The sequence below is a fragment of the Bombina bombina genome, chromosome 2 (assembly GCF_027579735.1).
Source record: "Bombina bombina isolate aBomBom1 chromosome 2, aBomBom1.pri, whole genome shotgun sequence".
In the NCBI taxonomy this organism is placed as follows: Eukaryota; Metazoa; Chordata; class Amphibia; order Anura; family Bombinatoridae; genus Bombina; species Bombina bombina.
Genome location: NC_069500.1, coordinates 342353658 through 342368573, shown reverse-complemented (window position 1 = coordinate 342368573; position 14916 = coordinate 342353658). Strand labels below are relative to the sequence as shown.

Below are 14916 nucleotides of genomic sequence, written 5' to 3'. Positions count from 1 at the left end.
CAGCGGGCGGCCAAAACCAGCGTTAGGAGCCTCTAACGCTGGTTTTGACGGCTACCGCCGAACTCTAAATCTAGGCCTAAATAAATTAAATTACACATTAAAAAAACCTAACCCTACTAAATAAAATTAAATCTACAATTGCAAAAAAAAAAAATACTAAAGTACAAAAAATAACAAACACTAAATTACAAAAAATAACAAACGAAATTATCCAAAATCAAAACAATTACACCTAATCTAATAGCCCTATAAAAATAAAAAAAAAGCCCCCTCAAAATAAAAAAACCCTAGCCTACAATAAACTACCAATAAAAGGACCTTTTGTAGGGCATTGCCCTAAAGAAATCAGCTCTTTTCCCTGTAAAAAAAATACAAAGACCCCCCCAACAGTAAAACCCTCCACCCATCCAAGATGGCGTCCCTTACATTCCTATTGGCTGAAAGATTTCTATCAGCCAATAGGAATTAAAGGGGAAAAAATCCTATTGGCTGTTTCAATCAGCCAATAGGATTGAGCTTTCATCCTATTGGCTGATCCAGTCAGCCAATAGGATTGAGCTATCATTCTATTGGCTGTTCCAATCAGCCAATAGGATAAAAGCTTAATCCTATTGGCTGATTGCAACAACCAATAGGATTTTTCCCCTTTAATTCATATTGACTGATAGAAATCTTTCAGCCAATAGGAATGTAATGGACGCCATCTTGGATAACATCACTTAAAGGGAACATGTCTTGAAGTTGAACCCACTCTGCACCGGATGGATGAAGATAGAAGATGCCATCTGGATGAAGACTTCTTTCCGCTTGGATGAGGACTTCGCCGGGTGGATGAAGATCGAAGAGGCCTCCTGGATAAAGACTTATTTCCGCTTATTTTTGATAATTTTGTTTTTTATTTTTTGTAATTTAGTGTTTATTTTTTTTGGAAGTTAGAAAATTGTATTTTAATAATTTTATTTATTTATTGTAATGTTAGTTTTTAGTGTAAGGCAGGTTAGGTTTTATTTTACAAGTAACTTTGTATTTATTTTAACTAGGTAGTTATTAAATAGTTAATAACTATTTACCAACTAGTCTACCTAGTTAAAATAAATACAAACTTCTTAGTTATATTGTAGCTAGCTTAGGTTTTATTTTACGGGTAAGTATGTATTTAGTTTTAAATAGGAATTATTTAGGTAATAATTGTAAGGTTTATTTAGCTTTATTTTAATTATATTTAAGTTAGGGAGTGTTAGGGTTAGGGTTAGATTTAGGCTTAGGGTTACGTTAGGGTTATGCTTAGGGTAAGGGTTACGTTAGGGTTAGGTTTAGGGGTCACTATATTTATTTAGTGTTAGTGATGTTGGAGGCCAGAGGTTTAGGGGTTAATAACTTTAGTATAGTGGTGGCGACATTGGGGGTGGCAGATTAGGGGTTAATAACTGTAATGTAGGTGGCGGCGATGTTAAGGGCGGCAGATTAGGGGTTAATAACTGTATGTAGGTGGCGGCGATATCGGGAGCGGCAGATTAGGGGTTAATAGTTTTATTTAGGTGGCGGTGATGTTAAGGGCAGCAGATTAGGGGTTACTAACACTATGTAGGTGGCGGCGATGTTTGTAATAGTGAAGTTAAAAGTCAAAAAATCATATTTATTTATTTTAAATATCACATACATTTACATTTTTGCGTAAAAAAATGTTTAACCAATTGGCTTCCTGTTTCTTAACATACTGGTGCTCATTATTTTGCCATCTCTGGTGAATCTGGTTTTCTGAACCTTTAAAACTCTCTATAGTGAGCAAAAAGCAATATTTTAATTTCCATTAAAATTCAAGTGTCCTTGATATCAGAAGTGTTATTTATTTATTTTTCATGATACACTTGCTAGAAAATGTGCTTTTGAGTTCTGAAACAATAATCTTAACACTGGGAATGTGGGCCATTGCAATGGAGGAGTAGAATTTTTCTTTGGTTTATGAATAATTTTAAGTATGACATACTCAGGTATCCAAGAATATGATATGATAACCAAATCATGTCTCTGATTTTCTGAGGGGAACTGATTGGGCACTAAGGAATCAATGTGCATTCTCAGGAGCACAAGCCATAAACAACTCAACAACAATTACTCCTTAAAAGAACTGCATGATAATTTCACCCAGTGAGAAAGTGTTTAAACCTACTGCGAGATTAGGTGATATTGGATTAAGAGGCAATAAAGAAGCTGAAATGAAGTGTAGAGTTCTGTATTTTTATTTATTAATTTATTTATTTTTTGATGGCTAAAATGTGATAGCCACTATTAACTGATAACTGATAAGTGCTCCATATTACTACAGTTAAGACATCACACTCACCATTGCACTTTGTGGTTAATTTGTCCTGTTTTGTGATATAAATAGACAAAAAAGTACCTTTAGTTAAGAAATTATGTTTATTTTAAAATATCTAATGATGTTACAAAATGGTTTTTCATAAATTCATAGTTTAAAAATTCTAACACATCAAATACCAGCAAATAAATAACATTTCCATAGAAAAAGAATTATCCCACAATTCCCTTTACCATGTTTCTACCATAAATAATGTAATAGTGTGACATAGTCAAAGTAATCCTTGGAACAACATGGTTCCATTATCCAGCTCTTGCTTTAAACCTTACAAAATTAAATTGTGCACTTGTATAATTTACAGATAATAGTAGTCAGGTTCTTCCTGCTATGCAAAACAATATAATGAAAGTGCTTGGTACATATTTCCAGTCTTTAGGGACTCCCAACAATAAAGTATCCTTGAACCTGGGATAGTCATTGGCTGGGTTATTAAGTCTGGTCTGTGCTTACAAATTGGGATATGCTAAAGACTGTATATAAATGTCCTCACTCATAATTCATATAACACAATCCTATAGATTCAGAATATTATAATATTAATCCCAAAAGATAATTTTTCTGCTAAAAAAATCAAACAAAAATATTATTATTTTAAAAATCCATCAGAATGCCAATGATTTAGAGACATCATGATTCAATACTAATTTATCACTAGAATTAAAGGGATACTAAACCCAAATTATAATTTCTTTTTAATGATTCAGGAATCTTAGCTAAAGAAGTCGGACCATTTTTGATTCAGCACCTGGGTTGCGCTTGCTGATTGGTGGCTAAATGTACTCACCAATCAGCAAACACTATCCAGTGTGCTGAACCAAAAATGTTCCGGCTCCTTAGCTTAGATTCCTGCTTTTTCAAAAAAAAAATAGCAAGAGAACGAAGAAAATTTGATAATAGGAGTAAATTAGAAGGTGGCTTAAAACTGAATGCTCTATCTGAATCATGAAAGAAAAACAATTGGGTTTAGTGTCCCTTTAAGAAGACATTGTATAAATTGGAATAAAGTAAAAAATATGTGAAATTATTTTAAAAACAATACATTTTGCTGATATTCTATTTTAATTATGCAGGCAGTTGTAAAGTTCTATTCCATTTGTTGATCTTGAACACTCCTCATACAATAATTGTTATTACTGTGAGCAATTACCTTCTATATCCTGTATTTTTTTCATACCTATTTTGTCTGTGTTTTATTTATCCAGTATGAAAGCCAATAAAAAATAGAGTTGTTTTTTTCCTGTTAGTAAACAAGGTAGAATTAGAAATTTTACGTCCTTTTCCAACACATACAGTCCAATACAATAGTATTGAAGTATATATAATCTAAATAAGATTTGTCATTCTCCAAGTTCTAGGTATCACACAGTCTCTGTAGAAAACGTGACTAGAATGTTGAAAGACCTTGATTATCAAAGACAGGAGCTTATTTTGGCTGCTGTGGCGTTTGTAGTAGTTTGTGTACTGGAATAGAATCGCTTCTGGGAACTTAGAAGAGGAGTCTGCGTTTCGGCATCACTACAGGTGCTCTTCTTTATGACATGTAACATATTCTGAGTCCATCCATACACTAAGCAATTGAAAAATCCCTGGGATACTTTAGTAAAGGCCTGCAGGAAATTAAGAGAAAATGTTCAAATATAGCCAGTGGTTTTGCTATTTAAATTTAATTTTCTTTATTAGTATCAGATTTATCACAAAAAAGATGTTCTGCAAATGTGAGACAAAGTCCAGATGTTGCTAAGGATTAGTGGATTTTTCACATGTATCTGGATTGCATGCTACTCTCGTAAACTTGGCTTGCAAGGATGATGACTAACATCTACTTCAAATCTGTGAGGTTTATATTTAAAATGGAAATTTAAATAAGAAACAACATTTTCCATTGCCCCGTCAATTGTTAATAGTAGTTAAATGTTGCGGGATTAGTTGCGGAGAAAAACAAATGGCAAAATGTAATTTCAAATAAAAAGCAGCTTGTGTGAAAACATATACCGGTGAGATCATCAATAATAAAATGAAAAGAAAAAATACTTAAATGTATAAACTTACTCTTGATCTATGTGTGTTTGAATACAATTGACATTAATTTAGGTATGTCTGTGTGAAATTTTCCTAGATCTTTGTGTGTATGGGAATTAACAGTGGATCTAGGTGCATTACCAATATCTGAGCTAGTATCCAACATAGTCAAAGTTGCACTTCTAGAACACCCCCATTCTGCTCCAGATGAGGACATTACCAATGGCATGTACAGAAATATCATATAATGTGCACTCCTCCTTTAGATGTTATCACAGTCCATAGGGTGGAACAAAGTCAGAGGTTTTTGTGATTATGATGAAAGACCTTTATTAGTTTTATTTGTATTGCCAGATTTATGTTAAAGCATTATATATAAAATAATTATATTATATTCCACAATTATCCAATCATGTGGTGGAGGAGTTTTGCAAGAAATTGGTGTGTGTGTGTGGGGGGGGGACAGACAACTAAACTCATCTGTGTTCCACCATCTGTAAAAGTTATGGGAAACATCCACAATAGACCTCTTTGCTTCCAAAAACAACTTTCTGTTAGATTGTTAATTCAGTTATCTACTAGATCCATTAAACCTGGTTCCAGACACATTTTTTTGTAAAAGTAGCCCTTAATGGGAGCTTACGCTTTTCTTCCTTTCTTGATAATCCCTCAGGTTCTTCTCAAAGTTCATCAAAACAAACATCTGCTGGCTGATTACACTCATATGGCCACCTGATTTTATAAAAGCCTTTTAGAAAAAAGAATGTGCTTTATCTTTAGTAACCACTTATTTTTCAACCTGGTCATGTGGTTTTGATAGTGCTTGGAAAAGGATGCTGATCCCTTCATAATTCATAGGTGATTTTAATTACATCATTCATCTTTTTTCACAGACTAGATACTGAAAATTAAAGTGCATAGGTCCATGATTGTCATAGAGCTGCTTATGCCACCATAGTTGAAGAAAATGGACTTAATAGAATAAGCAACCAATAGAAACATTATAAATACTCAAAGAGACGTTGTATTGTGTGTTTTCATACTAAAACTCACATTGTTCAATGATGAAAACTGCATAATATATGTAATCAACAGAAATTAGAACAAACAACTGTAAAGATATAACGCACCAGAGCCATATACAATAGTCCACGGAAATCACTTTTTGTATTGTTGTTGATCAGCTTCTCTACGATCAGAATACAGGCTGCAATAAAGAAAATATATACATTAATTCATGAAACACAGAAAGACACTACAATCCTATATAGTCATATAGCAAGCACATATTCTGCATTATAATATTTCAAATTCATATTTGACATGTTTTATTTCCAGGGCAGCATTATGTGTCTGCCAGGAATGTTTTAATTCCTCTTCTTTTTTAATCATTACTACATGCAAGGATTTAATTTCATGTAACAACTAAATTACTGTTAAGCTTTCCAATGTATTTATGTATTCAGCTTCAGATGCATGCTTGTGCACAAATACACATGTATAAGCTACACGGACACCCAGACATACAGACATTGACATTCATATTGATATCAAAATGCATACATGCAAATACTTGCTCACCCAGGGAGACCAGGATATACACACTGACATTGCCCTATAGAAGCACATGTAAACCCACCCACATATAAATACAGACACCTAAGCACAATGTAACATGCACATTTATACACTCATGGACACAGATTCACAATTACACACAGATATAAACGATGGGTGGGGGCACTTTTATTTATTTGAGGTTTTATACCAGGTGTACAGGTAATATAAAACAATAAGATAATTACATATCAAAGTACATCAAATACACCAAAATACATTCTAAAGTAGCCAATAAGCATGTAAGAGAAAAATCTTTCAAGGTACACTGTCATAAAGAGTGATCAACAGAAAATAAGAAAAAAAACATAATTTATGTAAGAATTTACATGATAAATTCATTTCTTTCATATTGGCAAGAGTCCATGAACTAGTGACGTATGGGATGTACATTCCTACCAGGAGGGGCAAAGTTTCCCAAACCTCAAAATGCCTATAAATACACCCCCCACCACACCCACAATTCAGTTTAACGAATAGCCAAGAAGTGGGGTGACAAGAAAGGAGCGAAAGCATCAACAAGGAATTGGAATAATTGTGCTTTATACCAAACAAATCATAACCACCATAAAAAGGGTGGGTCTCATGGACTCTTGGCAATATGAAAGAAATGAATTTATCAGGTAAATTCTTACATAAATTATGCTTTCTTTCATGTAATTGGCAAGAGTCCATGAGCTAGTGATGTATGGGATAGCAAATACCCAAGATGTGGAACTCCACGCAAGAGTCACTAGAGAGGGAGGAATAAAAATTAAAGACAGGTAATTCCGCTGAAAAATTAATCAACAACCCAAATCAAAAGTTTTAATCTTATAATGAAAAAAACCTAAAATTATAAGCAGAAGAGTCAAACTGAAACAGCTGCCTGAAGTACTATTCTACCAAAAACTGCTTCTGAAGAAGAGAAAACATCAAAATGGTAGAATTTAGTAAAAAAAATGTAAAGAAGGCAAAAATTGCTGCTTTGCAAATCTGATCAACAGTAGCTTCATTCTTAAAAACCCAGGAAGTAGAAACTGAACTAATAGAATGAGCCGTAATCCTCTAAGGCGGGGATTTACCCGACTCCAAATAAGCATGGTGAATCAAAAGCTTTAACCAAGATGCCAAAGAAATTGCAGAAGCCTTCTGACCTTTCCTAGAACCAGAAAAGATAACAAATAGACTAGAAGTCTTCCTGAAATCTTTAGTAACTTCAACATAATATTTCGAAGCTCATACCACATCCAAAGAATGTAAGGATCTCTCCAGAGAATTCTTAGGATTAGGACACAAAGAAGGAACAACAATTTCACTACTAATGTTGTTGGAGTTCACAACTTTAGGTAAAAATTTAAACGAAATCCGCAAAAACCGCCTTATCCTGATGAAAAATCAGAAAAGGAGACTCACAGGAAAGAGCAGATAAATCAGAAACTCTTCTAGCAGAAGAGATGGCCAAAAGGAACAACACTTTCCAAGAAAGTAATTTAATGTCCGGAGAATGCATATGCTCAAATGGAGGAGCCTGTAAAGCCTTCAAAATCAAATTAAGACTCCAAGGAGGAGAAATTGATTCAATGACAGGCTTGATACGAACCAAAGCCTGTACAAAACAATGAGTATCAGGAAGTTTAGCAATTTTTCTGTGGAACAGAACAGAAAGAGCAGAGATTTTTCCTTTCAAAGAACTTGCAGACAAACCCTTATCTAAACCATCTTGAAGAAATTGTAAAATTCTAGGAATTCTAAAAGAATGCCAAGAGAATTTATGAGAAGAGCACCATGAGATGTAAGTCTTCCAAACTCGATAATAAATCTTTCTAGACACAGATTTACGAGCCTGCAACATAGTATTAATCACTGAGTCAGAGAAACCTCTATGACTAAGCGTTTCATTTCCATACCATCAAATTTAATGATTTGAGATCCTGATGGAAAAACGAACCTTGAGATATAAGGTCTGGCCTTAATGGAAATGGCCAAGGTTGGCAACTGGACATCCGAACAAGATCCACATACCAAAACCTGAGCGGCCATGCTGGAGCCACCAGCAGCACAAACGATTGCTCCATGATGATTTTGAAAATCACTCTTGGAAGAAGAACTAGAGGCGGAAAAATATAGGCAGGTTGAAAACTCCAAGGAAGTGTCAATGCATCCACTGCTTCCGCCTGAGGATTCCTGGACCTGGGTAGGTACCTGGGAAGTTTCTTGTTTAGATGAGATGCCATCAGATCTATTTCTGGAAGTCCCCACATCGGAACAATTTGAAAAAAACACATCTGGGTGAAGAGACCATTCTCCCGGATGTAAAGCTTGAAGACAGATAATCCACTTCCCAATTGTCTATACCTGGGAAATGGACCGCAGAAATTAGACAGGAGCTGGATTTTGCCCAAGCAAGTATCCGAGATACTTCTTTCATAGCCTGAGGACTGTGAGTCCCACCCTGATGATTGACATACGCCACAGTTGTGACATTGTCTGTCTGAAAAACAATAAACGTCTCTCTCTTCAAATAGAAGCCAAAACTGAAGAACTCTGAGAATCGCACGGAGTTCCAAAATATTGATTGGTAATCTCGCCTCTTGAGATTTCCAAACCCCTTGTGCTGTCAGAGATCCCCAGACAGCTTCCCAACCTAAAAGACTTGCATCTGTTTTGATCACGGTCCAGGTTGGATGAACCAAAGAGACCCATAGAACTATACGATGGTGCTCTAACCACCAAGTCAGAGATAGTTGAATATTGGGATTCAAGGATATTAAATGTGATATCCTAGAATAATCCCGGCACCATTAATTCAGCATTAAAAACTGGAAAGGTCTCATATGAAAATGAGCAAAGGGAATTGAATCCGATGCTGCAGTCATGAGACCTAAAACTTCCATGCATATAGCTACTGAAGGAAATAATAGAGACTGAAGGTTCCGACAAACTGAACCCAATAAAAATTGTCTCTTGTCTGTTAGAGACAAAGACATTGACACAATCAATCTGGAAACCTAAAAAAGGTGACCCTTGTCTGAGGAATCAAGGAACTTTTGGTAAAATGATCCTCCAACCATGTCTTTGAAGAAACAACAAATGTTGAATCATATGAAATTCTGCAAAACGAAAAGACTGAGCAAGTACCACGATATCATCCAAATAAGGAAACCAAGAACCTTTGAAAAGATTCCTAGAGCTGTCGCTAGACCAGAAAGGAAAAGCAACACAATGGTAATGCTTGTCTAATAAAGAGAATCTCAGAAAATGAAAATAATCTGAATGAAAACAGAATATGAAGGGGGCGGAGCTAGCCACTGAAGAAGATGGTTGCAAGTGCACAGAGCTCCTAGTTCTGGACATAATAAATGAGGCTAAATTTACTATATCATGCAGCTCAACGCTACTCAGAGACCGACCACACTTATATAAGCTCCTTTTTCTATGTGCCTGGGAAAATTGAAGTTCTAATCACTGTGATTTACCAGAGAGATGAAGCGGCCAAAGTGGAGGCATAAGATAAGATGGCGCTGGTCTCGTGGGGCGAAGAAATCAAAGCCCTAATTGAAACCCATTTCTCTAACTTGTCGCAGGCTCTTGCAGCGGCAGTGGGGCAGGATGTTTCAGCTAGTCCTGACTTAGATCGGCAGTTGAAGTTATGGAGCCCTTTACAAGCTGGCACCTACGATGATCTTATATCGTGTGCTCAGGAGGCCGGCTGTGTCGGAGAGACCCCTACTCTGGAGGAAAAGATTCTATGCTCCCGAGACATACAGAGTCTGGACACTGCAGTCATTCTGAGGAGCATTGTGGCGGCCCACCTCATGCAGCAGATTACCTACCTGCTGTCGCCTGCTGGAAATCTGAGAAGTGAAACGGCTCGGTCGGTCAACGCTGCTAATACGGGGCCTGTGATTCTGCTGGCTGTGGTGCTCTGTCAGAGCCAGAGCCGTTCCGGAGTAGGCTAAAAAATTAGGATCATTGGTAATGGCTCTCAGTTGTCAATGTCTTGGACTCTGTCTACAAAACACTGGGACTTTGCATATATTATTGTTTAGAACTGCTTGGACTCTGGACAAGGGGTATACAGTGTGAGTTGATGCGGATCTACGCAGCTACTTGCATCTACAAGCCGGAAATTTATCCTACTAATAATTGATCATTTGAATGACTTTTATAATACAGTGGACCTGGAAACATATTTAATATGTTTGGTATTGATGTTTGAGAATACTGTTTATCGCACTTTTAAATTTTATTTGGGTAGCGTTGAATGCACATCTATGTATGGTTAAGCTATAAGTGGGTAATTTGGTCTCCTTACTTTATGCTTAGTTACTAACTATATACTTAATACTTTGTAGGATGCTTATGTTTGTTCCAGATTGATATTACTTTACAACTATACAGGCTAGTGGGTTCCTTGTTCCTTGAGATTAGGGCGGAGATATGTGTGTGTGGCTGTTATCACTCAACATTGATATTCTAGGGGGCAATGTGTATCTCGCAATATATATGCTCTGACTATAGGCCACTTCTTCGCTAAGATATCGACATACATATGTACATAATACACTTGAATCTTTGTTCAGATGTCATTTAACAGATTATCATCTATACACCATAGTTTGTGTTTTCCTGTTACTGGGTGTAGGGCCCGCACTCAGCACACGGGATTTACACCTGTACTACTATCTTGAGCTATTGCGCATAATAATATTCTGTACATATTTGGAAGCAGCCTTAACCTTAGGTTAATTCAAGAGACTAACTCGTATCTAATCACAATTTCCTGTATTCAGGTGTTTAACCAGATATAGTGTGATAAACCTACTGGTTCTATTAAATGTTGTATAGCTGGTTTTATACATGCTGGCATATATTTATATATATGTTTATTCATAAGGCCTAACCCTCCTAGGGGTGTTATGTATGCTATATATTCTTAGATATAAACTCTGCATCCAGCCTGCACTTGGTAGTATAGTGGTTTGCGTACTATCATTATAGGAGTTACACAGGGCAATATACTGTATATGTCTTCACTTATGTAGAAACAATGAGTTTACCATAGTAATCAGTTATTCTATTTTCTCCAGCTCTCCATATAGAGGTTTACTTTTTGTTAATTATGGCTCTTTGGGGTCTCGCTGTACGCGGCCGATATGGCGAGTACCTATGAACTTAGAGGAAATGTGTTTGTCTTGCGCCCTTGATAGTAATAGCTTCTCTACCAATAACTTTATTATTGAAACTCCAATGTGCTTCCAGGACAGGCGTCAAAATTTATGCTTTATATGCCCTGCCACTTCCACTTCTAATTTGTTACACTAGCTTAGCTCAACATGAGAGCTTCTACATAGAAGATATATATTCAAAGGCTTCAACTCCCAACTAAGAAAATACATGACTATTCTCCGCCCCCCCCCTCCCCTCCTCCCCCCCTCCTCCTCCCCCTATATATGTAGAACTCTGGTATTATGTGATTATACCGGAGCATTCTTGCGCGGTTTCCCTCGAAACATACCGCATTTAAAATGAACCCCTCCTTAAATACCCAGAATCTGGTGGCACAGGTAGCTTCTAGCTTAATATATATTGTAAGCCACAGTTTGCAGTTAGTTTCTTACATTACTCTGGGTTTCAAAAGTTTAAAAGCCTAAAAAGTTTATACTCTTTATATTCTATGTATATTGTACATCACTACATGTTTATTCTTTCTACGATATTATATAGAATCAAATACAGAAAATATGAGGTTTATGTTTAACATCTTTTGCATAATTGTGACGTAACAGATATGACCATATATTGTGATAATATGATGGATATGTTCTTTCTTTGTATATGTCTATGACATCTGTAAAATAACTTATCTGTTTTATTACATTTTTAACCTCAATAAAAATTATTTAAACAAAAAAATAAAACAGAATATGAAGATATGCATCCTGTAAGTCTACTGTGGGCAAATAATGCTCTTGCCGAACAAAAGGCAGAATAGACCCTATAATCACCATTCTGAAAGATGGTACTCTTTATTTGGGACAATGAATAGTTCTGAACAAAAACCCCAGACCCCGTTCCTGAAACGGAACTGGTATGAATACCCCAGATAACTCCAGGTCTGAAACACACTTCAGGAAAGTCTGAGCCTTTACTGGGATAGCTGGAATATGTGAGAGAGAAAAAGATTTCTCACAGGCGGTCTTACTCTGAATCCTATTCTGTACCCCAATCTAAGAAGTTTGGACCAAATTGAACCAAACAACTTTAGAAAAATCTTAACCTGCCCTCTACCAGCTAAGATGGAATAAGGGCCGCACCTTCATGCGAATTTGGGGGCTGGCTTTGATCTCTTAAATGGCTTGAATTCATTCCATTTTGAAGAAAGCTTCTAATTAGAAACATATTACTTGGGGAAGAATTAGGTTTATGTTCCTTACTGAGAACAAAAACTGATATAAGCTTAAGATCTACCCTTAGAACTTAATCTTGAAGCAAAAAAAACTCCCTTCCCAGAGTAACAGTTGAAAGTATTGAATCCAACTGTGAACCAAATAATTTATTACCTTGGAAGGAAAGAAAATAGAAATCTGGATTTTAGAAATCAAATCAGCGTTCCAAGATTTAAGCCACAACGTTCTTCTAGCTAAAATAACTAAAGACATAGATTTTAACCTCAATTTTGATAATATCAAAAAATGGCATCACAAATGAAATTATTAGCATGTTGAATCAAGTTAACAATGCTAAACAAATCATAATCCGATACTTGTTGCGCTAAAGTTTCCAACCAAAAAAGATGAAACAGCTGCAACATCAGCCAAAGAAATTGCAGGCCTAAGAAAAGGACCTGAAAATAAATTAATTTTTTTAAGATACAAGTTTCCCATCTGAAGGATCTTTAAAATAAATACTATTTTCTATAGGAATAGTTGTACGTTTAGCAAGAGTAGAGATAGCCCCATTTAACTTTGGGGATCTTTTCCTAAAACTCCAAACTAACTGCTGGCAAAGGATACAATTTTAAAACCTTAAAGAAGGAATAAAAGAAGTACCAGGCTGTTCCATTCCCTAGCATTAGGAACTGGAAAAAAAACCTTTGAAGTAACCACAGGAGGTTAATAAACAGAATTGAAATATTAGCTAGCCTTAAAATCAAGAGGACTAGTCTCCTCAATATCCAATATAATCAACACTTTTCAACAAAGAACGAATGTACTCTATTTAACAATAAAAAGTAGATTTGATAGTGTCAATATCTGATGAAGGATATTCTGAATCAGATAAATCCTCATCAGAGAAGGATAATTCAGTATGTTGTCGGTCATTTGAAAATTCATCAACTAAATGAGAATTTTAAAAAAGACCTTTACATTTTATTAGAAGGCGGGATGGCAGACAAAGCCTTCAGAATAGAATCAGAAAAAATATTCTTATAAATTCCCAAGTATATCTTGTACATTAGATGTTAAAAGAATAGCAATAGACAATGCATTAATACTGATGGACATTTTCTCTGCATGTAAAAGTTAATCATGATAACTTAATACAAACCATAGCTAAAGATAAAAATTCATAACATTAAAATAAATTAACTTAGCTTTGGTAGGACTGATATCAGTCAGCAGGAATCCAACAGTGTTTTCTGAAACAGGAACAGTTTTGAGATATCTTGCAAATGTAAGAGAAAAACAAAATATAAAGTAAAATATCAATTTCCTTATATGACAGTTTCAGGAATGGGAAAAAATGCAAACAAAATAAGCCTCTGGAAACCAGAAGCAAAATGAAATAAAGACTTAAATAAGGTCAGAAATCTGGCGCCAAATATGACGCCCACCACTGACAAAATATTTTTTGGCGCCAAGAACGTCTGCAACAAACACGAGCATCATAGATGACGCAACTACAGTCTGCAAAAAGGAAATATACTGATTAACCTGAATCATGGCAAATATAAGTACAAAACATATATTTAGAACTTTACATATAAAGTGCCAAACCATAGCTGAAAGTGTCTTAAATAAAAGAAAACATACTTACCAAAAGACACTCATCTACATAAAGTAGATAGCTAAACCAGTACTGAAACGAGAATCAGTAGAGGTAATGGTATATAAGAGTATATCGTCGATCTGAAAAGGGAGGTAGGAGATTAATCTCTACGACCGATAACAGAGAACCTATGAAATAGATCCCCGTTAGGATGACCATTGTATTCAATAGGTAATACTCCCTTCACATCCCTCTGTCATTCACTGCACTCTGAGAGGAACCGGGCTTCAGCCTGCTGCGAAGCGCATATCAACGTAGAAATCTAGCACAAACTTACTTCACCACCTCCATAGGAGGCAAAGTTTGTTAAACTGAATTGTGGGTGTGGTGGGGGTGTATTTATAGGCATTTTGAGGTTTGGGAAACTTTGCCCCTCCTGGTAGGAATGTATATCCCATATGTAACTAGCTCATGGACTCTTGCCAATTACATGAAAGAAAGATAAATCTTAATTAGGAGAGAATCACACAATATGCTAATTTAACTATTTTATCCTGAATTACTCAAGAGGCCATTCATGGACCTCAAAAACCTGTGAGACTATTGTAGCGACAGAAAGTACTTGAAATAGAGGAGACCACTCTTGGGTCTCAAATGTAAAACCTCTCTTTTATAATATTAAAGAAAGAACTTATGTATGGAAAGTGTTCGTACTAAAATTGTCTAAAAGAGTACTTGTGCACCTCCATAAGATGTAATAGACCACACATGGGTCTCACATGGTAAATCTATATGTCTGCCAATCAAGTAGCTTCTGTGATAAGCATAGCTCTTCACTATGCTCATGTAAACCTTCAGTCTGACAAAAATGTATACGGGGAGCAATATAAAAAGAGGTGTCAATGATTTCAAAGGGTTGACACAAA

The 14916-nt window shown here is 35.7% G+C and overlaps 1 protein-coding gene across 1 annotated transcript in view; it reads right to left on the bottom strand.

Annotated features, from left to right (window-relative positions):
• Window positions 1-2402: 2402 nt before the first annotated feature.
• Window positions 2403-14916, bottom strand: part of TMEM116 (transmembrane protein 116) — a 72168-nt gene continuing 59654 nt past the window's right edge. The window contains exons 10-11 of the mRNA XM_053699753.1: window positions 5530-5606; window positions 2403-3987 (exon numbers count right to left, since the gene is read on the bottom strand). Coding sequence (XP_053555728.1) covers window positions 3790-3987; window positions 5530-5606 — 275 coding nt within the window. The 3' untranslated portion in view covers window positions 2403-3789. The remainder of the gene's footprint in view (window positions 3988-5529; window positions 5607-14916) is intronic.